At 43.4% G+C, this 25,895-nt stretch overlaps 2 protein-coding genes across 5 annotated transcripts; both read right to left on the bottom strand.

Annotated features, from left to right (window-relative positions):
- Positions 1–2,625: 2,625 nt before the first annotated feature.
- LOC139537288 (ras-related protein Rab-4B-like) lies at positions 2,626–17,435 on the bottom strand. 3 transcript variants are annotated; one of them, XR_011667498.1, is made up of 9 exons: positions 17,260–17,435; positions 16,840–16,920; positions 15,471–15,585; positions 10,149–10,211; positions 9,889–10,043; positions 9,697–9,792; positions 9,407–9,573; positions 6,525–6,633; positions 2,626–6,443 (listed from the first exon to the last, which is right to left on the bottom strand). XR_011667498.1 is itself a non-coding variant. In XM_071338426.1 (8 exons), exons 1-7 carry the CDS (start codon positions 17,273–17,275, stop codon positions 9,455–9,457), a joined length of 645 nt encoding a protein of 214 aa, XP_071194527.1. In that variant the 5' UTR covers positions 17,276–17,435; the 3' UTR covers positions 2,626–7,278; positions 9,407–9,454. The 3 variants fall into 3 exon arrangements, 2 of the variants coding, with proteins under 2 accessions (XP_071194527.1, XP_071194526.1); XM_071338426.1 differs by having other exon boundaries at positions 2,626–7,278; XM_071338425.1 differs by having other exon boundaries at positions 2,626–6,633.
- A 281-nt stretch (positions 17,436–17,716) lies between these two features.
- LOC139537287 (reticulon-1-A-like) lies at positions 17,717–25,705 on the bottom strand. 2 transcript variants are annotated; one of them, XM_071338424.1, is made up of 7 exons: positions 25,568–25,705; positions 20,006–20,216; positions 19,463–19,601; positions 19,096–19,165; positions 18,819–18,865; positions 18,643–18,701; positions 17,717–18,412 (listed from the first exon to the last, which is right to left on the bottom strand). In XM_071338424.1, exons 1-7 carry the CDS (start codon positions 25,578–25,580, stop codon positions 18,298–18,300), a joined length of 654 nt encoding a protein of 217 aa, XP_071194525.1. In that variant the 5' UTR covers positions 25,581–25,705; the 3' UTR covers positions 17,717–18,297. The 2 variants fall into 2 exon arrangements, with proteins under 2 accessions (XP_071194525.1, XP_071194524.1); XM_071338423.1 differs by lacking the exon at positions 25,568–25,705 and adding an exon at positions 25,423–25,538.
- Positions 25,706–25,895: the final 190 nt, after the last annotated feature.

Raw genomic sequence — 25,895 nt, 5'->3', positions numbered from 1 at the left:
GTCTTAGTAAATGGGCCCCGTTCCATCTGTGTGCTCGCGCGTATGTCTGAAGCAGAGGCTGACTCAGCAGAACAGTGGCCCAGCTGTCGTCTGGTCACACGCCGGGCCCATTCATCTGTAACACTAGAGGTCAGAGGTCATAATATCAGCCCTGGGCTCTCCCATTGGGCCGTACCCTTCAAGGGGACAGACATACACATAGCAGCCTTTTGTTCATTGTTTGGCTTGACCCTGCATGGGGCCAAAAGTATTAGTAGGTATTACTACTGACTGTATAATCTACTTATTATACACATTGCACTTGATACAAAAAATGACTTTACATCAAAATGTAACACCAATGTCATCTGAATACGGTTTTGTTTACCTGTTGCTTGCTGACTGATATGAGATTAACATTCGTTGTTCCACAGCACCACCTTGTGGTCAAAGAAGTGTAACAACATGACAAGTGTTTAATTTGGGAATTAGAGGTGGGGGAGCCCTATTTAGGGTGAGGGGTAGGGTATAGGTATAGGGTTGAACAAACTTAGCCTCAACCATAAACCTAACCTAAGGTTAGGGTTGAACCCGGGATGTGGACATTAAACTCGGGTTCGGGCTACTGCTGTAATTACAATGTGTTACCAGTCTAGGGTTAGGGTAGTACTAACCCTAACTTCATATCCACATCCTGGTTCAACCCTAACCCCAACCCTAACTGTAGTATCATATCCTCATCTCGTTATGAGATTGGTGTATGGGTTTGTTCAATTACAGACATGTATTTGTGTAACAGTATAGCTTCCGTCCCTCTCCTCGCCTCGAACCAGGGACCCTCTGCACACATCAACAACAGCCACCCACGAAGCATTGTTACCCATCGCGCCACAAAAGCCGCGGCCCTTGCAGAGCAAGTGACGTCACCGATTGAAACGCTATTAGCGCGCATCACCACTAATTAGCTAGCCATTTCACATCGGTTACACTCACTCCCCTTTTGACCTCCTCCTTTTTCCGCAGCAACCAGTGATCCGGGTCACGGCACCAGTGTAACAGATGTACACTGCTCAAAAAAATAAAGGGAACACTTAAACAACACAATGTAACTCCAAGTCAATCACACTTCTGTGAAATCAAACTGTCCACTTAGGAAGCAACACTGATTGACAATAAATTTCACATGCTGTTGTGCAAATGGAATAGACAACAGGTGGAAATTATAGGCAATTAGCAAGACACCCCCAATAAAGGAGTGGTTCTGCAGGTGGTGACCACAGACCACTTCTCAGTTCCTATGCTTCCTGGCTGATGTTTTGGTCACTTTTGAATGCTGGCGGTGCTTTCACTCTAGTGGTAGCATGAGACGGAGTCTACAACCCACACAAGTGGCTCAGGTAGTGCAGCTCATCCAGGATGGCACATCAATGCGAGCTGTGGCAAGAAGGTTTGCTGTGTCTGTCAGCGTAGTGTCCAGAGCATGGAGGCGCTACCAGGAGACAGGCCAGTACATCAGGAGACGTGGAGGAGGCCGTAGGAGGGCAACAACCCAGCAGCAGGACCGCTACCTCCGCCTTTGTGCAAGGAGGAGCACTGCCAGAGCCCTGCAAAATGACCTCCAGCAGACCACAAATGTGCATGTGTCTGCTCAAACGGTCAGAAACAGACTCCATGAGGGTGGTATGAGGGCCCGACGTCCAGAGGTGGGGGTTGTGCTTACAGCCCAACACCGTGCAGGACGTTTGGCATTTGCCAGAGAACACCAAGATTGGCAAATTCGCCACTGGCGCCCTGTGCTCTTCACAGATGAAAGCAGGTTCATACTGAGCACATGTGACAGAGTCTGGAGACGCCGTGGAGAACGTTCTGCTGCCTGCAACATCCTCCAGCATGACCGGTTTGGCGGTGGGTCAGTCATGGTGTGGGGTGGCATTTCTTTGGGGGGCCGCACAGCCCTCCATGTGCTCGCCAGAGGTAGCCTGACTGCCATTAGGTACCGAGATGAGATCCTCAGACCCCTTGTGAGACCATATGCTGGTGCGGTTGGCCCTGGGTTCCTCCTAATGCAAGACAATGCTAGACCTCATGTGGCTGGAGTGTGTCAGCAATTCCTGCAAGAGGAAGGCATTGATGCTATGGACTGGCCCGCCCGTCCCCAGACCTGAATCCAATTGAGCACATCTGGGACATCATGTCTCGCTCCATCCACCAAAGCCACGTTGCACCACAGACTGTCCAGGAGTTGGCGGATGCTTTAGTCCACCTCATCAGGAGCATGCCCAGGCGTTGTAGGGAGGTCATACAGGCACGTGGAAGCCACACACACTACTGAGCCTCATTTTGACTTGTTTTAACGACATTACATCAAAGTTGGATCAGCCTGTAGTGTGGTTTTCCACTTTCATTTTGAGTGTGACTCCAAATCCAGACCTCCATGGGTTGATAAATTTGATTTCCATTGATAATTTGTGTGTGATTTTGTTGTCAGCACATTCAACTATGTAAAGAAAAAAGTATTTAATAAGAATATTTCATTCATTCAGATCTAGGATGTGTTATTATAGTGTTCCCTTTATTTTTTTGAGCAGTGTAAATCGTACTCTCCTTGCGTTGTGTTTTGTCCAAATAAATCACATCAGCCAGTGGTCCCAGTTGAGCATAATTTATTTCTGTTGCTGTTGTTAAATAGGAAACAGCACGTTAGTTGTGCAGGGCTTAACGGTATTGATAGCAAAATATGTAGCATGATGACAACTGTGTTAGCAGTGGGCTTGTGTGACCATTACGTCGGTGTATGCTAGCTAACACACTTATTTACAGCAATCATATGCCAAAGCTCATCCCAGAAAGCCCCTCAATCCCTAACAGGTACCATATACCCACACATGTATAAATCAGTAATGTACAGCAAACTTGTACACATTGTAAAATAGAAAACAGTATTCAGAACGTGACCTACCCCTTGCATCACATTTTCATACTGGGAAGACCTGACGTTCGCGATCTCCCACTATCTGCAAGCGGGGCCAATCACAACACGCCTTATTGTCATCAAAGTTGAACCAACCAATAAGAATGCTTGAACATTAAATACCCCTTTCTTTAGAGGCAAGTGGAAACATAACCAATAACCAACATAACCAACATAACCCTGTTACATTTGTTTGAAACCTATCATACGATGGATGTATTTCAGAGAGACAAATAATCACATTTTGTTGCAAAACGAGATATATACGCCTCGTCTGTATCTATGTTACACTGCAAGGTTTTACACTCAAACATGACAAATAACACTTAATAAAGAACTGTACAAATGATACATTTCTGACATAAAAAAATAAATAAAATTAAAACAATTATCAAAAGAGTAATATGACATCGGTTCTCTGGTCAAAAGTAGTGCCATTCGGGACAAGGCCTAACTCTAACCAAACACTATAGCATGAGGCTGGATTTATGATGGGTTGAATTTGTTAAATATACAGGATACGATACTTATAGCATTTTGCAACAAAACCCATTTTAATACACACCTATGATTCTATTAAAATCTGAGAACAGTAATATTTTACACACACAAAAAGGTACCTATAAGCATTAATTTCTCATGAAAAACAAATGTGAAAAATGTGTGTATATATAGCATTTGAAAAAAAAACTCTTCAACCACAACCCTAATGTTGGTTTATCTTACTTTTTATCCAACTTTTCTCTTTGAACATGAAAGGTGCTGGAGCTTGGCTCTCCCTTTAACCCAAGGTGCTGGAGCTTGCCTCTCCCTTTAACCCAAGGTGCTGGAGCTTGCCTCTCCCTTTAACCCAAGGTGCTGGAGCTTGCCTCTCCCTTTAACCCAAGGTGCTGGAGCTTGCCTCTCCCTTTAACCCAAGGTGCTGGAGCTTGCCTCTCCCTTTAACCCAAGGTGCTGGAGCTTGCCTCTCCCTTTAACCCAAGGTGCTGGAGCTTGGCTCTCCCTTTAACCCAAGGTGCTGGAGCTTGCCTCTCCCTTTAACCCAAGGTGCTGGAGCTTAGCTCTCCCTTTAACCCAAGGTGCTGGAGCTTGGCTCTCCCTTTAACCCAAGGTGCTGGAGATTGCCTCTCCCTTTAACCCAAGGTGCTGGAGCTTGCCTCTCCCTTTAACCCAAGGTGCTGGAGCTTGGCTCTCCCTTTAACCCAAGGTGCTGGAGCTTGCCTCTCCCTTTAACCCAAGGTGCTGGAGCTTGCCTCTCCCTTTAACCCAAGGTGCTGGAGCTTGCCTCTCCCTTTAACCCAAGGTGCTGGAGCTTGCCTCTCCCTTTAACCCAAGGTGCTGGAGCTTGCCTCTCCCTTTAACCCAAGGTGCTGGAGCTTGCCTCTCCCTTTAACCCAAGGTGCTGGAGCTTGGCTCTCCCTTTAACCCAAGGTGCTGGAGCTTGCCTCTCCCTTTAACCCAAGGTGCTGGAGCTTGCCTCTCCCTTTAACCCAAGGTGCTGGAGCTTGGCTCTCCTTTAACCCAAGGTGCAGGAGCCAGGTAGCTCTGGCTCAATTTAACCACTGAAGATGATTCATTCTATGTTGACGTGTAGGATCCGACTCCGGAACAGGGGTGTGTAAAATTTGTGTCAGCCACACTCATACCAATGCAAAGTTATAGAAAGAGAAAGTGTAATGAATTTGGCTTAATTATTTATTAATTCAAGCTCATACAGGCTTTGCAAAGGAGGGGCAGTTCTTCAGTTTAATAATTATATCTAGCACACAAACATCACATGTAAGATCATAGTCCAGATATATGCATCAACTAAAAACAATCACACAAACAACTTAAAAAATTTAGATACTCACGTTTGTGCTTTACTTCGGTCCATCAATGACAATCTGGTTAGAGTGGATTTAGATATGGCCTCAACCCTTTCATAATCATTGCACAATACCTCACACATGTAAAATACATCATATTTGTTTTCCCCCTAACCTGAAGTTTGAGTCATCCAGATCCAATGCACACTGTCTTCATTCATACATACAAACGACTGTAGGGCTTGCCTCCAACTCCTAAACTACATGAAAAAAAGTATGTGGACACCTGCTCGTCGAACATCTCCTTCCAAAATCATGGGCATTAATATGGAGTTGGTCCCCCCTTTGCTGCTATAACAGCATCCACTCTTCTGGGAATGCTTTCCATTGATGTTGGGACATGCGGGGACTTGCTTCCATTCAGCCACAAGAGCATTAGTGAGGTCGGGCACTGATGTTGGGCGATTAGGCCTGGCTCACAGGTGGCGTTCCAAAACATCCCAAAGGTATTCGATGGGGTTGAGGTCAGGGCTCTGTGCGAGTCTGTCAAGTTCTTCCACTCCGATCTCAACAAAACATTTCTGTATGGACCTTGCTTTGTGCTTGGGGGCATTGTCATGCTGAAACAACTTTACAGTTGGCACTATGCATTGGGGCAGTTAGCATTCTCCTGGCATCCGCCAAACCCAGATTCGTTTGCCGGACTGCCAGATGGTGAAGCGTGGTTCATCACTCCAGAGAACGCGTTTCCACTGCTCCAGAGTCCAACAGCGGCGAGCTTTACACCACTCTAGCTGACGCTTGGCATTGTGATCTTAGGCTTGTGTGGCTGCTCGGCTATGGAAATCCACTTCATGAAGCTCCCGACAAACAGGTTTTGTGCTGACGTTGCTTCCAGAGGCAGTTTGGAACTCGATAGTGAGTGTTGCAACCCGAGGACAGATTATCTTTACGCACTTCAACACTCGGTGGTCCCATTCTGTGAGCTTGTGTGGCCTAACACTTCACGCCTGAGCAGTTGTTGCCACTTCACAATAACAGTACTTACAAATGACCGGGGCAGCTGTAGCATGGCAGAAATTTGATGAACTGACTTGTTGGAAAGGTGGCATCCTATGATGGTGTCACGTTGAAAGTCACTGAGCTCTTCAGTAAGGCCATTCTCTTGCTAATGTTTGTCTATGGAGATTGCATGGCGGTGTGCTCGACTTCATACACCTGTGTCTGAAATAGCTGAATCCACTAATTTGAGGGGGTCCACATACTTTGTGTGTGTGTATGTATATATAAGTGTATTAACGTTGTCAAACAAGTTCCCTACTTTTTACAGTCTCATAAAACATTGTACACCAATGTCACAAATGTTATTTCCTTTTGATATATTCACAACAGTTTTCAACACAACCAATAAATAGGCTAAACTTTTATAGAGATCGAACACAAATAAAAGTCTGGTGTTGTGTTCTCCTTACACCATGTCAGTCCCATCACTGTCTACAAGCTTTGACTGGACTTTCACTATCTTTATATCAAGAGACATAATTTGAGTGAACAGTGAGAGGTGTATGAGCTGCTGTGGCTGTTGCTTCTGAATAAAGACATTGAAAACAAACATCCTGATGTGTGTGTCCATGGGCCTGGCTCTGTGATTGGTCAGGTCTCTCTGCTGATGTCACTTGTAGTCCCTGGCGATGCACAGCAGAGCAGCAGTCAGAGAGAGACAGGCCTGGAGAAGAGTAGCTCAATGACTGGACCCAGATACTCACATCACTGTTCCTGATCAAGACGCTAACCCAGCCTTAAGTTCCACACAGGGTCTCTCCAGCAATTTTCCAGGGGCAGGGGTCAAAAGTCACAGGGCAGTCCTCTAAAAGCCTGAGTGTGCAGAGACGGTTAAAGGAAAGATGTACACCGGGCAGAGAGAGATTTAACAAGTTCAGCCCAGTTCACTAAATACCAATAATCTAACTGATCTAGGGCTGTCCCAACTAAAGAGGGAGCCAGAGATCAAGATAACCAGAAGGAAAAAAAACTTGACCATCCTCCCTCTCCTACTGGCTTTCACAAATTCTGCCATTACTCTTCTGAAGTTGTCAGTAATAGGCTACACGAGGAGTCAGCAAACTTTCTCATGTGGAATGCCAATTTATTTTACCAATTCTACCGGCAGTTCATATGCACATTTTGGTAGAACATATTCATTTAATTTATAATCAAAATGAAAATGATACAAACCTAAAAAGTTACTTCTACTGCCATTGCCAAATATGTAAAAATAGCCTATAAAGCTAACAAATAAAAAATATTGCTGCCTGCAGGTAGAAAATATCCTGATAAAAATAAATATCCTATAAATCACATTGGCTACGCATGGACACGCATTGCCTGTCTGCAACGAACTGTCCTTGCAACATTGTATAAAATATTCTGGGCCCTCAGAGTTTCCAGAGCCAGTGAGCTCTGGAGATTGTCAAGAGTGTGCAAAGCTGTCATCAAGGCAAAGGGTGGCTACTTAGAAATCTGAAATATAAAATATATTTTGAATTGTTTAACACTTTTTTGATTACTACATGATTCCATATGTGTTATTTCATAGTTTTGAGGTCTTCACTATTATTCTACAATGTAGAAAATAGTAAAAAATAAAGAAAAACCCTGGAATGAGTAGGTGTGTCCCAACTTTTGACTGGTACTGTATGTAATGGAGAATTGATAGACACTAACAATCAAATGCAAAAACAGCAAAAAAATCACAATGAAGTTAAGAAACAATGAATATGCACAAATTGGATTTCTGGAGAAAGAAGTGCATTGTGCAGCCACACTCCCCTTCTTTGACTGTGCCATCCCCGCGGTCGGTGCAATGGATTAGTTCACTGAGATGGCCGCGAAAAAGACAGGTGTCTCGCTAGCCATCAAAAAAATATATATATAACACACACACACACTAACGTTCAAAAGTTTGGGGTCACTTAGAAATGTCCTTGTTTTTGAAAGAAAAGCTGATTTTTTGTCCATTCAAATGACATCAAATTGATCAGAAATACAGTGTAGACATTGTTAATGTTGTCAATGACTATTGTAGCTGGAAACTGCTGATTTTTTATGGAATATCTACATAAGCATACAGAGGCCCATTATCAGCAACCATCACTCCTGTGTTCCAATGGCATGTTGTGTTAGCTAATCCTAGTTTATCATTTTAAAAGGCTAATTGATCATTAGAAAACCCTTTTGCAATTATGTTAGCACAGCTGAAAACTGTTGTTCTAATTAAAGAAGCAATAAAACTGGCCTTCTTTAGACTAGTTAAGTATCTGGAGCATCAGCATTTGTAGGTTCGATTACAGGCTCAAAATGGCCAGAAACAAAGAACTTTCTTCTGAAACTCGTCAGTCTATTCTTTATCTGTGAAATGAAGGCTATTCCATGCGAGAAATTGCCAAGAAACTGAAGATCTCATACAACGCTGTGTACTACTCACTTCACAGGACAGCACAAACTGTCCCTAACCAGAATAGAAAGAGGAGTGGGAGGCCCCGGTGCACAACTGAGCAAGAGGACAAGTACATTAGAGTGTCTAGTTTGAGAAACAGACACCTCACAAGTCCTCAACTCACCAGTCTCAACGTCAACAGTGAAGAGGCGACTCCAGGATGCTGGCCTTCTAGGCAGAGTTGCAAAGAAAAAGCCATATCTCAGACTGGCCAATAAAAAGAAAATATTAAGATGGGCAAAATAACACAGACACCGGACAGAGGAAGATTGGAAAAAAGTAGCAGAAAAAATGAAAATATGCTGGAGGAGTGTTTGATGCCATCTGTCAAGCATGGTGGAGGCAATATGATGGTCTGGGGGTGCTTTGGTGGTAAAGTGGGAGATTTGTACAGGGTAAAAAGGATCTTGAAGAAGGAAGGCAATCACTCTATTTTGCAACGCCACGCCACGCCATGCCATACCCTGTGGACGGCGCTTAAATTGTAGCCAATTTCCTCCTACAACAGGACAATGACCCAAAGCACAGCTCCAACTATGCAATAACTATTTAGGGAAGAAGCAGTCAGCTGGTATTCTATCTATAATGGAGTGGCCAGCACAGTCACCAGATCTGAACCAAATTGAGCTGTTGTGTGAGCAGCTTGACCATATAAAGTGTAAATGTAAGAAGTGCCCATCAAGCCAATCCAATTTGTGGGAGGTGCTTCAGGAAGCATGGGGTGAAATCTCTTCAAATTACCTCAACAAATTGACAACTAGAATGTCAAAGGTCTGTAAAGGCTGCAATTGCTGAAAATTGAGGATTCTTTGACGAAAGCAAAGTTTGAAGGACACAATTATTTCAATTAAAAATCATTATTTATAACCTTGTCAATGTTTTCACTATATTTCCTATTCACTTTGCAACTCATTTCATGTATGTTTTCATGGAAAACAAGGACATTTCTAAGTGACCCCAAACTTTTGAACGATAGTGTACATATGCTACTGCTCGACTAAAGAAAATGTCGGTCGACCAACAGCCTATCGACCAGTCGAATAATTAGGGACATCCCTAAAATTATCACACTAATAGATTATCAATTGAAGAAATACAAAACACTTGTAAGGAGCCATACTTATCAGTGTAGGTTAATTACAAACTACTTACCTGAAGACATGGGATCTGTGTGTCTTAGAGCTGAGTTAGCATTAGCCTTTAACAGTTGCACTGATCTCTGCCCTGTTCTGAGCCAGCCTGTGGCGACTGGCGAAGCTGCCTCACCGTCGTGTCACCATACTGGATCCCTGAGCCCATCCGCTCTGGGTCTAAGTCACCTACAGAGGAGACACATCGACGTATTAAACATGAGAAAACTCATCAAAAGATACACAGTTAGCACTTCAGCTAATGTGGATGCCTATATATCACTAGTGCACTACATTGCTCTGCGTTATTACCTGACTCTATCTTGTTGAGGATGGTGCGACCACATTTGAGGAAGGCCTCCTCCACGTTCTCTCCGGTGAGGGCGCTCGTCTCCAGGAACATCACTTCTGTTTTTATAACAACATGGACTAATTAAGTAATCAATCTCCTTTATCTATAGTCACAACCATCGCTCAGTATGCAGGGTCATTAAGCCACATTACCATTCTCCTGGGCAAAACGGGATACCTCAAGGAAAGTGACCTCTCTGTCAGCTTCCAGGTCCTTCTTGTTCCCACAGAGGATAATGATGATGTTTGGACTGGCCAGTGTCCGAGCGTCTGTCAACCAGTTGGTCAGAGAATTGTACGTTTCCCGACTTGGATACACAGAGACACAGAAGTATATTCAAGTAAAATATTATATGGATCCACTGTCATCTAATATGGGGCTAATTTGGGATTAGTGTAAATCAGGGTCTTACCTGGTGATGTCATAAACCAGGAGAGCCCCTGCTGCCCCTCTGTAATAACTGCGAGTCACTGATCTGAGGTCAGGGGGAAACAAGAGTGTCAGACAGAGGAGCCATCTCTTTCCAACATCATGATGTAGAACATAATGTAGCATCCACTAATACTTACGTCAAAGGGAAAGGTCGGAAACAACAACTCCATTACGCTGATCCTCAACACAGGGGCCCCACAAGGGTGCATGCTTAGCCCCCTCCTGAACTCCTTGTTCTCCCATGACTGCGTCGCCACGCAGGCTTTCAACTCAATCATCAAGTTTGCAGTTGACACAACAGTAGTAGGCCTGATTACCAATGACAAGAAAGGGAGGAGGTGAGGGCCCTGGTGGAGTGGTGCCAGGAAAATAACCTCTCCCTCAATGCCAACAAAGTGAAGGAGCTGATTGTGGACTTCAGGAGACAGCAGAGGGAGCACGCCCCCATCCACAGAGCCGCAGTGGAGAAGGTGGAAAGCTTCAAGTTCCTCGGCGTACACATCACTGACAATCTGAAATGGTCCACCCACACAGACAGTGTGGTGAAGGCGGCGCAACAGTGCCTCTTCAACCTCAGGAGGAAGAATACATTTGTCTCCTAAGACCCTCAAACTTTTACAGATGCACCATTGAGAGCATCCTGTCGGGCTATTTCACCGCTTGGTACAGCAGCTGCACCGCCCACAACCGCAGGGATCTCCAGAGGGTGGTGCGGTCTGCCGAACGCATCACAGGGGGCACACTACCTGCCCCCCAGGACACCTACAATACCCAAAGTCACAGGAAGGCCAAAAAGATCATCAAAGACTACAACCACCCGAGCCACGGCCTGTTCACCCCAGAAGGCGAGGTCAGTACAGGTGCATCAAAGCTGGAACCGAGAGACTGAAAAACCTGATGGTTACTCTGACAGAGCTCTAGAGTTCCTCTGTGGAGATGGGAGAACCTTCCAGAAGGACAACCATCTCTGCAGCACTCCACCAATCAGGCCTTTATGGTAGAGTGGCCAGACGGAAGTCACTCCTCAGTAAAAGGCACATGACAGCTCTTTGGCCTGAATGCAAAGCGTCACATCTGGAGGAAACCTGGCACCATCGCTGACTTGAAGCATGGTGGTGGCAGCATCATGCTGTGGGGTTGTTTTTCAGCGGCAGGGACTGGGATCCTAGTCAGGATTGAGGCAAAGATGAACGGAGCAAAGAGAGATCCTGATGAAAAACTGCTCCAGAGCGCTCAGGACCTCAGACTGGGGTGAAGGTTCACATTCCAACAGGCCAACGACCCTAAGCACACAGCCAAGACAACGTAGGAGTGACTTTGGGATGCCCTTGAGTGGCCCAGCCAGAGCCCGGATTGGAACCAGATTGAATATCTCTGAATGACCTTAAAATAGCTGTGCAGCAACGCTCCCCATCCAACCTGACAGAGCTTGAGAGGATCTGCAGAGAAGAATGGGAGAAACTCCCCAAATACAGGTGAACCAAGCTTGTAGCGTCATACCCAAGAAGACTCGAGGCTGTAATCGCTGCCAAAGGTGGTTCAACAAAGTACTGAGTAAAGGGTCTGAATACTTATGTAAATGTGATATTTCCATTTTTTTTTTTTAACAAATTAGCAAACATTTCTGGGGTATTGTGTGCAGATTGATGAGGGTAAAAAAAACATTTTAATTCATTTTAGAATAAGGCTGTAACGTAACAAAATGTGGAAAAAGTCAAGGGATCGGAATACTTTCCGAAGGCACTGTGTATATATATTCATTATACTCTGGACTTCGACATTGCTTGTCCTAATATATACATTAAATTAGAGGTCGACCGATTAATCGGAATGGCCGATTAATTAGGGCCGATTTCAAGTTGTCATAACAATCGGTAATCGGTATTTTTGGACACCGATTTGCTTCTTTTTTTTTTTTACACCTTTATTTAACTAGGCAAGTCAGTTAAGAACACATTCTTATTTTCAATGACGGCGGGTTAACTGCCTTGTTCAGGGGCAGAACGACAGATTTTTACCTTGTCAGCTCGGGGATTCGTTTTTGCAACCTTCCGGTTACTAGTCCAACTCTCTAACCACCTGCCTTACGTTGCACTCCACAAGGAGCCTGCATGGCAGGCTGACTACCTGTTACGCGAGGGCAGCAAGAAGCCAAGGTAAGTTGCTAGCTAGCATTAAACTTATCTTATAAAAAACAATCAATCTTAACATAATCACTAGTTAACTGCACATGGTTGATGATATTACTAGTTTATCTAGCGTGTCCTGCGTTGCATATAATCGATGCGGTGCCTGTTAATTTCTCATCAAATCACAGCCTACTTCGACAAACGGGTAATGATTTGCGAAAAAAGCACTGTCGTTGCACCAATGTACCTAACCATAAACATCAATGCCTTTCTTTAAAATCAATACACAAGTATATATTTTTAAACCTGCATATTTAATTAATATTGCCTGCTAACATGAATTTCTTATAACTAGGGAAATTGTGTCACCTCTCTTGCGTTCCGTGCAAGCGGTCAGGGTATATGCAACAGTTTGGGGCACCTGGCTCATTGCGAACTGTGTGAAGTCCATTTATTCCTAACAAAGGCCGTAATTAATTTGCCAGAATTGTACATAATTATGACATAACATTGAAGGTTGTGCAATGTAACAGCAATATTTAGACTTAGGGATGCCACCCGTTAGATAAAATACGGAATGGTTCCGTATTTCACTGAAAGAATAAACGTTTTGTTTTCGAAATGATAGTTTCCGGATTCGACCATATTAATGACCATAGGCTCCTATTTCTGTGTGTTATTATGTTATAATTAAGTCTATGATTTGATATTTGATAGAGCAGTCTGACTGAGCGATGGTAGGCAGCAGCAGCCTCGTAAGCATTCATTCATACAGCACTTTCGTGCGTTTGCCAGCAGCTTTTCGCAATTCTTCAAGCATTGCGCTGTTTATGACTCCCGAGATTAGGCTGGTGTAACCGATGTGAAATGGCTAGCTAGTTAGCAGGGTGCTAATAGTGTTTCAAACGTCACTCGCTCTGAGACTTGGAGTGGTTGTTCCCCTTGCTCTGCATGGGTAACGCTGCTTCGGTAACGCTGCTTTGGCTGTTGCCGATGTGTTCCTGGTTCGAGCCCAGGTAGGAGCGAGGAGAGGGACGGAAGCTATACTGTTACACTGGCAATACTAAAGTGCCTATAATAACATCCAATAGTCAAAGGTATATGAAATACAAATCGTATAGAGAGAAATAGTCCTATAATTCCTATAATAACTACAACCTAAAACTTCTTACCTGGGAATATTGAAGACTCATGTTAAAAGGAACCACCAGCTTTCATATGTTCTCATGTTCTGAGCAAGGAACTTAAACGTTAGCTTTTTTACATGGCACATATTGCAGTTTTACTTTCTTCTCCAACACTTTGTTTTTGCATTATTTAAACCAATTTGAACATGTTTCATTATTTATTTGAGGCTAAATTGATATTATTGATGTATTATATTAAGTTAAAATAAGTGTTCATTCAGTATTGTTGTAATTGTCATTATTACAAATTAATAAATAAATAAAAATTGGCCGATTAATCGGTATCGGCTTTTTTTGGTCCTCCAATAATCGGTATCGGCGTTGAAAAATCATAATCGGTCGACCTCTATATTAAATCCCTTTTACTTTTAGATGTGTGCATTAAAGCAGGAAGCACCAGTGACTCAATTAATAAAAAAGTGGTCAGATGAAGCAGATGCAAAGCTACAGGCCTGATTTGCTAGCACAGACTGGAATATGTTCCGGGATTCCTTCGATTACATTGAGGAGTACACCACATCAGTCATTGGCTTCATCAATAAGTGCATCGATGACGTTGTCCCCACAGTGACCGTACGTACAAACCCCAACCAGAAACCATGGATTACAGGCAACATCCGCACTGAGCTAAAGGCTAGAGCTGCCGCTTTCAAGGAGCGGGACTCTAACCCGGAAGCTTATAAGAAATCCCGCTATGCCGTCCGACGAACCATCAAACAGGCAAATCGTCAATACAGGACTAAGATCGAAACGTACTACACCGGCTCCAACGCTCGTCGGATGTGGCAGGGCTTGCAAACCATTACAGACTACAAAGGGAAGCACAGCCGAGAACTGCCCAGTGACACGAGCCTACCAGACGAGCTAAACTACTTCTATGCTCGCTTCGAGGCAAATAACACTGAAACATGCATGAGAGCACCAGCTGTTCTGGAAGACTGTGTGATCATGCTCTCTGCAGCCAATGTGAGTAAGACCTTAAAACAGGTCAACATTCACAAGGCCGCAGGGAAAGACAGATTACCAGGACGTGTACTGCGAGCATTCGCAGACCAACTGGCAGGTGTCTTCAATGACATTTTCAACCTCTCCTTGTCCGAGTCTGTAATATCAACATGTTTAAGCAGACCACCATAGTCCCTGTGCACAAGAACACTAAGGTAACCTGCCTAAATGACTACCGACCCATAGCACTCACTTCTGTAGCCATAAAGTGCTTTGAAAGGCTGATCATGGCTCACATGAACACCATTATCCCAGAAACCCTAGACTCACTCCAACTTGCATACTGTCCTAACAGATCCACAGATGATGCCATTTCTATTGCACTCCACACTGCCCTTTCCCACCTGGACAAAAAGTACACCTATGTGAGAATGCTATTCATTGACTACAGCTCAGCGTTCAACACCATAGTGCCCTCAATAAGCTAAGGACCCTGGGACTAAACACCTTCCTCTGCAACTGGATCCTGGACTTTCTGACAGGCCACCCCAAGGTGGTAAGGGTAGGTAACAACACATCCGCTACACTGATCCTCAACACAGGGGCCCCGACAAACTAACATGGTCCAAGCACACCAAGACAGTAGTGAAGAGGGCACGACAAAACCTATTCCCCTCAGGAGACTGAAAAGATTTGGCATGGGTCCTCAGATCCTCAAAAGGTTCTACAGCTGCACCATCGAGAGCATCCTGACTGATTGCGTCACCGCCTGGTATGGCAAGTGCTCGGCCTCCGTGGCCTCCGACCGCAAGCCACTACAGAGGGTAGTGCGTACGGCCCAGTACATCACTGGGGCAAAGCTTCCTGCCATCCAGGACCTCTATACCAGGCTGTATTTTCTTTGTTGGTTAGGGGCTCGTAAGTAAGCATTTCACTGTAAGGTTGTATTCGGCGCATGTGACTAATAACATTTGATTTGATCAAATGAACATCCTGCTGAGATATCAGATAACAAGCATCCTGTTAATTAGAGCTACCTACCGGAATCGCTCCTGTCCAGCTGTGTCCCAGATCTGCAGCTTGACCGTCTTGCCAGCGACCATTACCACCCGGGAGCCAAACTCCACTCCGATGGTGTGGCTGGAGTCCTGCTTGACTACATGAGACAGAACAGACAACACAAAACAAAACAGACTCTGTTGCACGTGGTGGTAGAGAAGCTTTGCTGGCATATTTAATGTTGTCTCATACAGCCGAATGTAAATGTAGAGTAAACATATCCAAAAACGTGGTAGTGATACTAGTGAATATACCAATCAGTACCCTACTGATTACAGTACCATAATATAACATTACAGTACCATAATATAACATTACAGTGCCATAATATAACATTACAGTACCCTAATAGAACAGTACAGTACCATAATAGAACATTACAGTACCCTACTATAACATTACAGTACCCTAATAGAACATTACAGTACCATAACATTACAGTACCATACTATAACATTACAGTACCCTACTATAACATTACAGTACCCTACTATAACATTACAGTACTATAACATTACCCTACTATAACATTACAGTACCCTACCATACCATTACAGTACTATAACATTACAGTACCCTACTATAACATTACAGTACCCTACTATAACATTACAGTACTATAACATTACAGTAACCTACTATACCATTACAGTACCCTACTATACCATTACAGTACCCTACTATAACATTACAGTAACCTACTATAACATTACAGTACCCTACTATAACATTATAGTACCCTACTATAACATTACAGTACTATAACATTACAGTAACCTACTATAACATCATAGTACCCTACTATAACATTACCATACCATTATAGTACCCTACTATAACATTACCATACCATTACAGTACCCTACTATAACATTACCATAATATTACAGTACCATACTATAACATTACAGTACTATAACATTACAGTACAGTACCGTACTATAACATTACAGTACCCTAATAGAACATTACAGTACCCTACTATAACATTACAGTACCCCACTATCACATTACAGTACCCTACTATAACATTACAGTACCATAATATAACATTACAGTACCCTACTATAACATTACAGTACCCTACTATAACATTACTGTACCCCAATAGAACATTACAGTACCCTACTATAACATTACAGTACCCTACTATAACATTACAGTGCCATAATATAACATTACAGTACCCTACTATAACATTACAGTGCCATAATATAACATTACAGTGCCATAATATAACATTACGGCGCCATAATATAACATTACAGTGCCATCTCCATGAGGGCAGTGATCTTTAAGACGTGCATATACTGTTTCTGGAAGTTATCAATTTAATAACAATTTCACTTACACTTGTTTTCTATAAATTGATGGAGAAGACAGGATTTCCCTGATCCCGCACTTCCAATCACCAAGAATTTAAAAAGGAAATCTGGAAAAGAACGAAGGAGAAGAAATGATGATTACACATTTACTACATCACACGACTAACGTTACAACAGACTGACCACATGGAAGCAGCCAAGAGCAGAGACGTTGAAAGTCGCTATGTCTTTTTCTCACAAATCAAACAGAAGCAGTGGTTAAGGTTCCTGACGACGAGTGTTACATATCTAGAGAACTAGCTAACTATCTTATAGACTGACAAGTAATGTTTACTAAGTTGCTAGCTATAGGCGGCTGTCTAGCCTACAAGCTTCATCTTGTTTCTTATCCCAGACGAAAGAACAACCCGCATAGCATATAGTGACGCCAAATATTGCTTGCTTACCATATCTTTCTGTCATTTCCTTTGATGGATTGAAGCTCTTCGAGTGATGAAATGTCAATAAAGAACTTATTGGCTTATGAAAAATTGCCACAAATCCCGTTTAATCAGAAGGATTCATCCACATAAATTGTTTTGCCATCCAAGACAGACGCACGTGATGACGACAATTGCGACGCTCTAGCTACGTAAAATTATTTGTAGAAGAAGGGCACACATCATGGACTGTAGGCTTTGTCGCTTGTAGCATTTTGGATCAATATTTTACTCTCAGTGAGATGATAACATGAATTCAGTTATGTTTCTGATAATTATTTAGGCATATATAATTGTAGAATTATTTAATTTGATGAATAATCAGTGTAATAGGCCTGAGTATGTAATGTGTGTTTGTGCTTCCTTTGAAAGTGACATACTGAGATGTCAAAAAATATTAATTGATGGGAGCAGTTTCAGAAGGTTCAAACATGTACTAAACATTTATTCAACAATTTAAGCAAAAATCAAGAAAAAGGGAACAATGCAGTTTAATGACACTTTTGAGTAAGCACCAATCATTGAATATGCACCCATTCACCCATTCTTATGCTTTGAGTGCACTTCCAAAGTAAATTATAAGGCATGTGGTCAGATGGCCAGTATTCACCCTGTGTGGTCTTAAGATGGCAAGTGTTCTGTGGTATAACCCCACCCCCCCAAGGTGAACTAGTTGTCTTTTAGATTTTACTGAAAATTCCCTCCCATATAAACATTACATTTGTCTGTAAACATCTTTAGTGTACCAACACCAAACACTGGATTTGAAATCTTGTTCCCATTCACAGACACCACAATGGGAAAATGGAAATATAAAACACCAGTAGCCTTCCAAAGAACACTCACACCCCCATGAGGTCCTTGTACCCCCTCCCGTCACACCCCCATGAGGTCCTTGTACCCCCTCCCCCCTTGTCAGAGTTTCCCAGCCCCTAATCCCAGGTGGTCTGATAAGACTATGAATGACCCCCCTCTTTTCCCATAGATCCCCCTTTCTCTGTCTTATCACTTTGACTTTTGTTTGTGTTTTGGGGCCAGGGCTGGCACCGGGGCCAGGGTGGTGGTTGGAGCAGGTTTAGCCGCAGTAGAGGGTCTCAGCATACTGCACAACCTCTTAAACCTGCAAATACAAAAATGAAAGTGTCAAAAGAGGGAAATCAGTTATTTTATACTGCGTCAAAAATGACGAGATATTTATAATGTGTTGAGCATAGTTGCTGGGTTATTGTGACCTGAATGTTTTAAAGAACATAATATTAAATGTCCCTGTAGGGTTTAGTGAGGAAATTAGCCATATGAAAAATTAAAACAGTCATATTAGTCATTTCAACAGGCTTGTTCAGCACTTACAAGCTTTTGATTTTCCTCAGGAGGCCGTTGACCGCTTTGCCAATCCTCTTCATCCGACCCTGTCACCGAAACACAAGTGCATATTAAACACAGTCCTTTGGTTGCTGCTGTAATGTGGATTACATTATAATTATCTACAAGCAGAGTCTGTGAACAGCAGGAGCTCTTTGCCTCACCTGCATTTGTTTGTAGAATAGAGGAAGAGAGAAAACACAGATGACACCTGCGAAAGAGACAGTGAAGGAAATCAGATCAACAAACTATGTTCACAGACATTATTTACATATAGCTTTATGACAGATCAGAGGTGATGGGGTAAAGTGAAGTATGAATGAAACAGAGAGAGCAATGTAGCATGTTATGGTATTAGAGCATAATCATGTATGAGGGTAGTGCTGTAGGATGGTGTGGTGTAAGACACTAAGATAGAGAGGTGGATCAGAATGGTCTCACCAACTATCACCAGGGTCAGTCCGTTGGTCGTGATGCCCACATAGACCAACACGCACAGCAGCAACACAAACTGACAACAGAAAAACATTTGTTTAGATTGTCATTGTTTGGAATAGGTATAGATAGCATGTGAGTTTACGAAGCAATGTATATGTTTTGTTGATGTATTGTATATATTGCATCTGTCCAATTGCTGATTTAAGCCCTCAGGAGGACCAGTTATGTTGTCTGACTCAAGTGCTGGTGAATGTGTGACTTCAACCTTTAGCTTCTTCCCCAATCCCTACACATATTTTACAGTACATAATTACAGTAATACACTGAGTTTTTTTGCGTTTTCAGAGGGACATTGACAGTGGCTCCTGACCTTGATGGAGTCCATGATGCTGCCGATGAAGAGCAGGCGTTTGATCTCTGTGACGGCGAAGGCAATCATCAGCACCACTTCCTCCACCACCAACACCGTCTCCTCATCTGTCAGAGAGCTGTCGTCTCCTATATAAGACCTGGTACCACACACACGCACACACGCACACGCACACGCACGCATCCCTAGTTTACAAGAAGCATTTTCTACCAACAGATGCATAGAGCCATACACAGATGGCTGTTTGTGTGTGTGTGTGTGTGTGTGTGTGTGTGTGTGTGTGTGTGTGTGTGTGTGTGTGTGTGTGTGTGTGTGTGTGTGTGTGTGTGTGTGTGTGTGTGTGTGTGTGTGTGTGTGTGTGTGTGTGTGTGTGTGTGTGTGTGTGTGTGTGTGTGTGTGTGTGTGTGTTTGTTTGTGCGTGTGTGCGTGCATGCGTGCATGCGTGCGTGCGTGCGTGCGTGTACACAGATGGCTGTTAGGGTGAAATGATATCTCTCTCTATATATAAACTAGAGCATGGTAACTGCTGTAAACTGTACTCACTGGAAGGGGTGCACTCCTTCAGGGTTCTTCCGTATCAGCTCTAGGAGTTTGTAGTAGAGGCGTAGGGGGAAGGTGAGACACATGATGGCCATACACAGGTAGGACAGCACGGTGATGGCACTGAGCTGGAACAGGCTGGCCAGGCCTATCACCAGCCCTGTGAACACCAGCCCTGTCTTCCCCACGTCTCGCCAGTAGATCAGATCCACTACTGCAGAGAGACAGAGAGAGGATGGAGTGTGTATAGATCATTCATACATTCATTCATCCATCCATTCATTAATGAATTAATCAGTAAGTGGTGGAGGACAACAAGTGAATGGAAGGGAGAGATAGATGAGTCGTACAGATGAATAAGTGTGGATGCCGGGGCTGGTACTCAGACTGATCTGGATGAGCGATTTACAGATGTAGGAGCTTAATTTGAGCTAGTTTGCAACAGCAGGAAAATAATCTTGCAGCAACAGGAAATGTTAATTATTATGTCGATTAAACTTAATGAACATTTTTTGTAGGGGTTGAGACATTTTTCGTTAGGGCAAATCAAGTCTGATATTTTAAAGTGGAAATTATAAACTTTAGAAGCCTTTTTAAACTTTGAATACACTACATGTTTGTATTTCCTGCTGTGCAGATACATTCTCAGCAACTAAAGAGTGCTCAAATTAAGATCGTACAATTTTATGGAGAGCAATTGAGCTCATCAGATGTCTGGAAGGAAAAGAGACTTATGTATATAGATAGATGGAAAGAGAAGTGGTCTATCTTAGATATTTAATGTGTTTGTTTTCAGCTGGGCTGTCTTAATTTGTTAGATATTTATTCCAGATTGGTGGTGATCTACAAATGTAGGATTTTAATTTGACCACCCTGTTGCAGATGAAGTTTTCCGTAGGAAATTTAAAACTTGTAGTGTATTTGAGGTTTAAAAAGGCATCTGAAGTTTGTAATTTCCACTTTGAAATTTCAGACTTGATTTTCCCTCACCGAAAATGTATCAACACCTTCAAAAATGTCCATTAATTATAATCCACATAATAATTCACGTTTCCTAATACTGCAGGATTATTTTTTGTAATATTGGAACTGTGGTGAATGCTGTGGTCAAACAAGGGATAAATGCAACATGTCTTTGATAATTAAGTAAGAAGTTACATCATTGGGCAGTGATACCATTGCCTCAGCCCTGACTGTTGGCAATACAAGTATGAAATATGTCAATTACATTAGCTGAACACTGACAGTGTGGATTAAAGGAGGACAACAAGGGAGTTACAAAGGAGATATCCCCAGCACATTTTGTTAATAGCCGTCTTAATTCATTGAGTGCCTTCTTGTATTATATTATATTATCTAGTTTGGCTCCTGGATGCTGATTGTCTGAAAGCTATGGTATATTTAAGCAATAAGCCCCAAGGGGGTGTGGTAAATGGCCAATACGCATCGGCTAAGGACTGTTCTTAAGCACGACACAGCGCAGAGTGCCTGTATACAGCCCTTAGCCGTGGTATATTAGCCATATACTACAAATCCCGAGGTGCCCTATTGCTATTATAAACTGGTTACCAATGTAATTAGAGCAGTAAAAATAAATGTTTTGTCACCCGTGGTATACGGTCTGATATACCACAGCTTTCAGCCAATCAGCCTTCAGGACTCGAACCACCCAGTTTATAACAGACATTATAAACTGGGTGGTTCGAGCCCTGAATGCTGATTAGTTGAAGACCGTGATATATTGGCCATGTACCAGACCTACTCGGGCCTTATTGCTTAAATATACCATTGGTATGACGCAAAACGCTTGTTTACTGTTCTAATTACATTGGTAACCTGTTTATTTGATCAAATAAAACTCAATGAGATCAAATAGAGTAGTAATTTAGCAAAAATATAATTCAGCAATACGGCACCTCAGGGCTTTGTGGTATACAGTATGGCCAATAAAGCACGACTAAGGGCTGTATCCAAGCATTCCGCATTGCGTCGTGCATAAGAACAGCCCTTAGCCGTAGTATACTGGCCATACTCCATACCCCCTCGGGCCTTATTGCTTAATTATATTCTGTTCTATTTGATGTCACTGAGTTTTTATTTTATCATATTTTTCTGATTCCTGCTTACAAGAAGAAATTCAAACAGGACGTACCAGTGATGCACACAATAAGCTGCAGGACTGTTTCGCTGGCGTAGACTGGAATATGTTCCGGGATTCCTTCGATTACATTCAGGAGTTTACCACATCAGCCACCGGCTTCATTAATAAATGCATCAACGAAGTCGTCCCCACAGTGAACGTGCGTACCATATCCAATCAGAACCCATGGATTCCAGGCAACATCTGTACTGAGCTAAAGGCTAAAGTTGCCGCTTTCAAGGACTGGGACACTGATCTGGACGCTTATAAGAAATCCCGCTTCACCCTCCGACGAACCATCAAACAGGCAAAGCGTCAATACAGGACTAAGATCAAATCTTACTACACCAGCTGACGCTTGTCGGATGTGGCAGGGCTTGCAAACTATCACGAATTACAAATGGAAACACAGCCGCTAGCTTCCCAGTGATGCTAGCCTACCAGACAAGCTAAATGCCTTCTATGCTTGCTTCGAGGCAAGCAACACTGAACCATGATTGAGATCACCAGCTGTTCCGGATGACTGTGTGATCTCTGTAGCCGATGTGAGTAAGTCCTGTAAATAGGTTAACATTCACAAGACCGCAGGGCCAGATAGGTTACCAGGACGCGTACTCAGAGCATGCGTACCCAGCTGGCAAGTGTCTTCACTAACATTTTCAACCTCTCCCTGAACCAGTCTGTAAATCCTACATGTTTCAAGCAGACTACCATAGTCTCTGTGCCCAAGAACGCCTAGCGTAGCACTCACATCTGTAGCCATGAAATTACTAAACACCTCCCTCTGCAAATGGATCTTGGAGTTCCTGATGGCCCTCCCCCAGGTGGAGAGGGTAGGCAACAACACATCTGCCACGCTGACATGGGGGGCCCCTCAGGGGTGCGTTATTAGTCCCATCCTGTACTCCCTGTTCACCCACAACTGTGTGGCTGCGCACGACTCCAACACCATCATTATGTTTGCTAAGGACACAACGGTGGTAGGCCTGATCACCGACGACGATCAGACAGCAACTCCCTCAACGTCAGCAAGACAAAGATCCCTTGACTTTTTCCACATTTTCTTACGTTACAGCCTTATTCTAAAATGGATGAGAAAAACAAATCCTCAGTAATCTACTAATTGATCTATATAAATATTAAAACCCTTTGTTATGAAACTCGAAATTGAGCTCAGGTGCATCCTGTTTCCATTGATCATCCTTGAGATGTTTCTACAACTTCATTGGAGTCTGTCTATATAAGGTCCAACAGTTGACAGTGCATGTCAGAGCAAAAACCAAGCCATGAGGTCGATGGAATTGTCCATAGAGCTCAGAGACAGGATTGTGCCAAGCTTGTAGAGTCATACTAAAGAAGACTTGTGGCAGGATTGTGTCGTGGCACAGATCTGGGGAAGGGTACCAAAACATTTCTGCAGCATTGAAGGTCCCCAAGAACACAGTGGCCTCCATCATTGTTAAACGGAAGAAGTTTGGAAACCCCAAGACTCTTCCTAGAGCTGTCTGGCCTACTAAACTGAGCAATCGGGTGAGAAGGGCCTTAGTCAGGGAGGTGACCAAGAACCCGATGGTCACTCTGACAGAGCTCTAGAGTTCTGTGGAGATGGGAGAAACTTCCAGAAGGACAACCATCTCTGCAGCACTCCACCAATCAGGCCTTTACGGTAGAGTGGCCAGACGGAAGCCACTCCTCAGTAAAAGGCACATGACAGCCCACTTGGAGTTTGCCAAAAGGCACCTAAAGACTCTCAGACCCTGAGAAACAAGATTCTCTAGTCTGATGAAACCAAGATTGAACTCTTTGGCCTGAATGCCAAGCGTCACGTCTGGAAGTAAACCTGACCTCATCCCTACGGTGAAGCATGGTGGTGGCAGCATCATGCTGGGGGATGTTTTTCAGCGGCAGGGACTGGGAGACAAGTCAGGATTGAGGGAAAGATGAACGGAGCAAAGTACAGAGAGATCCTTGATGAAAACCTGCTCCAGAGCACTCAGGACTGGGGCGAAAGTTAATCTTCCAATAGGACAACAACCCTAAGCACACAGCCAAGACAATGCACGAGCGGCTTCGGGACAAGTTTCTGAATGTCCTTGAGTGGCCCACCCAGAGCCCGAACTTGAACCCGATCGAACATCTCTGGAGAGACCTGAAAATAGCTGTGCAGCGACGCTCCTCATCCAACCTGACAGAGCTTGAGAGGATTTGCAGAGAAGAATGGGAGAAACTCCACAAATACAGGTTTGCCAAGCTTGTAGCGTCATACACAAGAAGACTCGAGGCTGTAATCGCTGCCAAAGGTGCTTCAGCAAAGTACTGAGTAAAAGGTCTGAATACTTATGTAAATGTGATATTTATGTTTTTTGGTTTTTATAAATTAGCAAAGATTTCTAAAAAACAGTTTTTGTTTTGCCATTATGGGGTATTGTGTGTAGATTGTTGAGGGGGAAAAAATTATTTAATACATTTTAGAATAAGGCTGTAACCTAACAAAAAATGTCAAGGGGTCTGAATACTTTCTGAAGGCACTGTATGTACAAATCTACTTCAATTACCTTGTACCCCTGCAAGTCGACTCGGTACAGGTACCCTGTGTATATAGCAAAGTTATCGTTACTCGTGGTGTAAATCATTGCGCTGTGTACTCCAGTATATGACGAATAAACAAACTTGAACTTATGGCTTGTTTATTGTGTGTCTAATGCCTACAGTACCAGTACCCTATATGCTTCTTGAATTAACAAACGTCAACAGGCGAGTTGAAGATATATGGTCTCCACTCCATATGCCACACATACACAACACATAGCTTACAGAGACATGTACTGTATTTATGGTTCTGTTCACAACACATGACCTCTTCGGGTAGTTAGGAGACAAACACACACGCATACACAATGCATTAAGTAGATTGTGCAAACGCACAGCAGATCTGCAGTAAAGCTGAAGAGTCCAAGTGTAAATCTAGAGGGGAAATTATCTGATTCAAACTAACATCCAGGAATCTTTCACAGATAGAGCCGAGTTCCCTCCTAGAGCCCAACCCTTAACCCTAAATACCCAGCAGCTGTGCCCATAATGATTCACCAACATAGCCAAGACAGATAAAATATTTGACGAGTAATCACTCCTCAAAGACAGATCAGGAGAAAGAGGCTTGCTAAGCACCATTCTGTCAGTAACTTGTTTTGTTTTTGTTGTCTATCCCTCTCTCCACTAACTGTAGGTCTCTTTGCCTATATCAGTGACCTGATTAGAACTAATCTTCCTGCCCACCTACCCATTAGTAGAGCCCCTGAGGTGGGCATGCGATCACAGAGGAGTCCTTCTCCCCTCTCACTGGTCCCACAGCCTCCTGGTCACATCAGCCCATACACAGAGGCCAGGTCTACCTAAGGCAAAGTCACACATTTACACCGTCTTACCTTTGGTGGCCATTTCGGCAGCGGATCACTCTGCAAACCACCCTACTAGCTTACTCTGCTGCTCACTAATCTCCTAGACCCCCTGCACTCCTATGGCCCTCGCTAGGATCTTTTTTTGTCCTTACCATCCCTGTCAGCAGTACAGGGCCCGGCTGGCCTACTTTTATCCTGCCAATTGGATACCCCCTCTTTGAGGGCACACACGCACACGCACACGCACAGACACCAACAGACACACACAAACACCCACACACACTAACACACAAACCACATTCACAGTAACTTGGGGAACCTGAGACATCAGTATGTGTTTTAGTGCAGACAGTTC

The sequence above is a fragment of the Salvelinus alpinus genome, chromosome 13 (assembly GCF_045679555.1).
Source record: "Salvelinus alpinus chromosome 13, SLU_Salpinus.1, whole genome shotgun sequence".
NCBI classification, from domain to species: Eukaryota; Metazoa; Chordata; class Actinopteri; order Salmoniformes; family Salmonidae; genus Salvelinus; species Salvelinus alpinus.
Note: the sequence above shows the minus strand (reverse complement) of the source record. Positions and strands in the feature narration are given on the sequence as shown.

Excerpts from the sequence above, each read along its gene's own strand:
- LOC139537287 (XM_071338423.1), bottom strand. The coding sequence starts at position 25,450 with ATGCCCACCTCAGGGGCTCTACTAATGG. Across the intron at positions 18,866-19,095 it reads ACTGACCCTGGTGATAGTTG|GTGTCATCTGTGTTTTCTCT; the intron begins GTGAGACCATTC and ends TCTCTTTCGCAG. Across the intron at positions 18,702-18,818 it reads TATTCTACAAACAAATGCAG|GGTCGGATGAAGAGGATTGG; the intron begins GTGAGGCAAAGA and ends TTTCGGTGACAG.
- LOC139537288 (XM_071338426.1), bottom strand. Across the intron at positions 15,586-16,839 it reads TCAATTTATAGAAAACAAGT|TCAAGCAGGACTCCAGCCAC; the intron begins GTAAGTGAAATT and ends TGTCTCATGTAG. Across the intron at positions 9,793-9,888 it reads CCGTTTTGCCCAGGAGAATG|AAGTGATGTTCCTGGAGACG; the intron begins GTAATGTGGCTT and ends TTATAAAAACAG.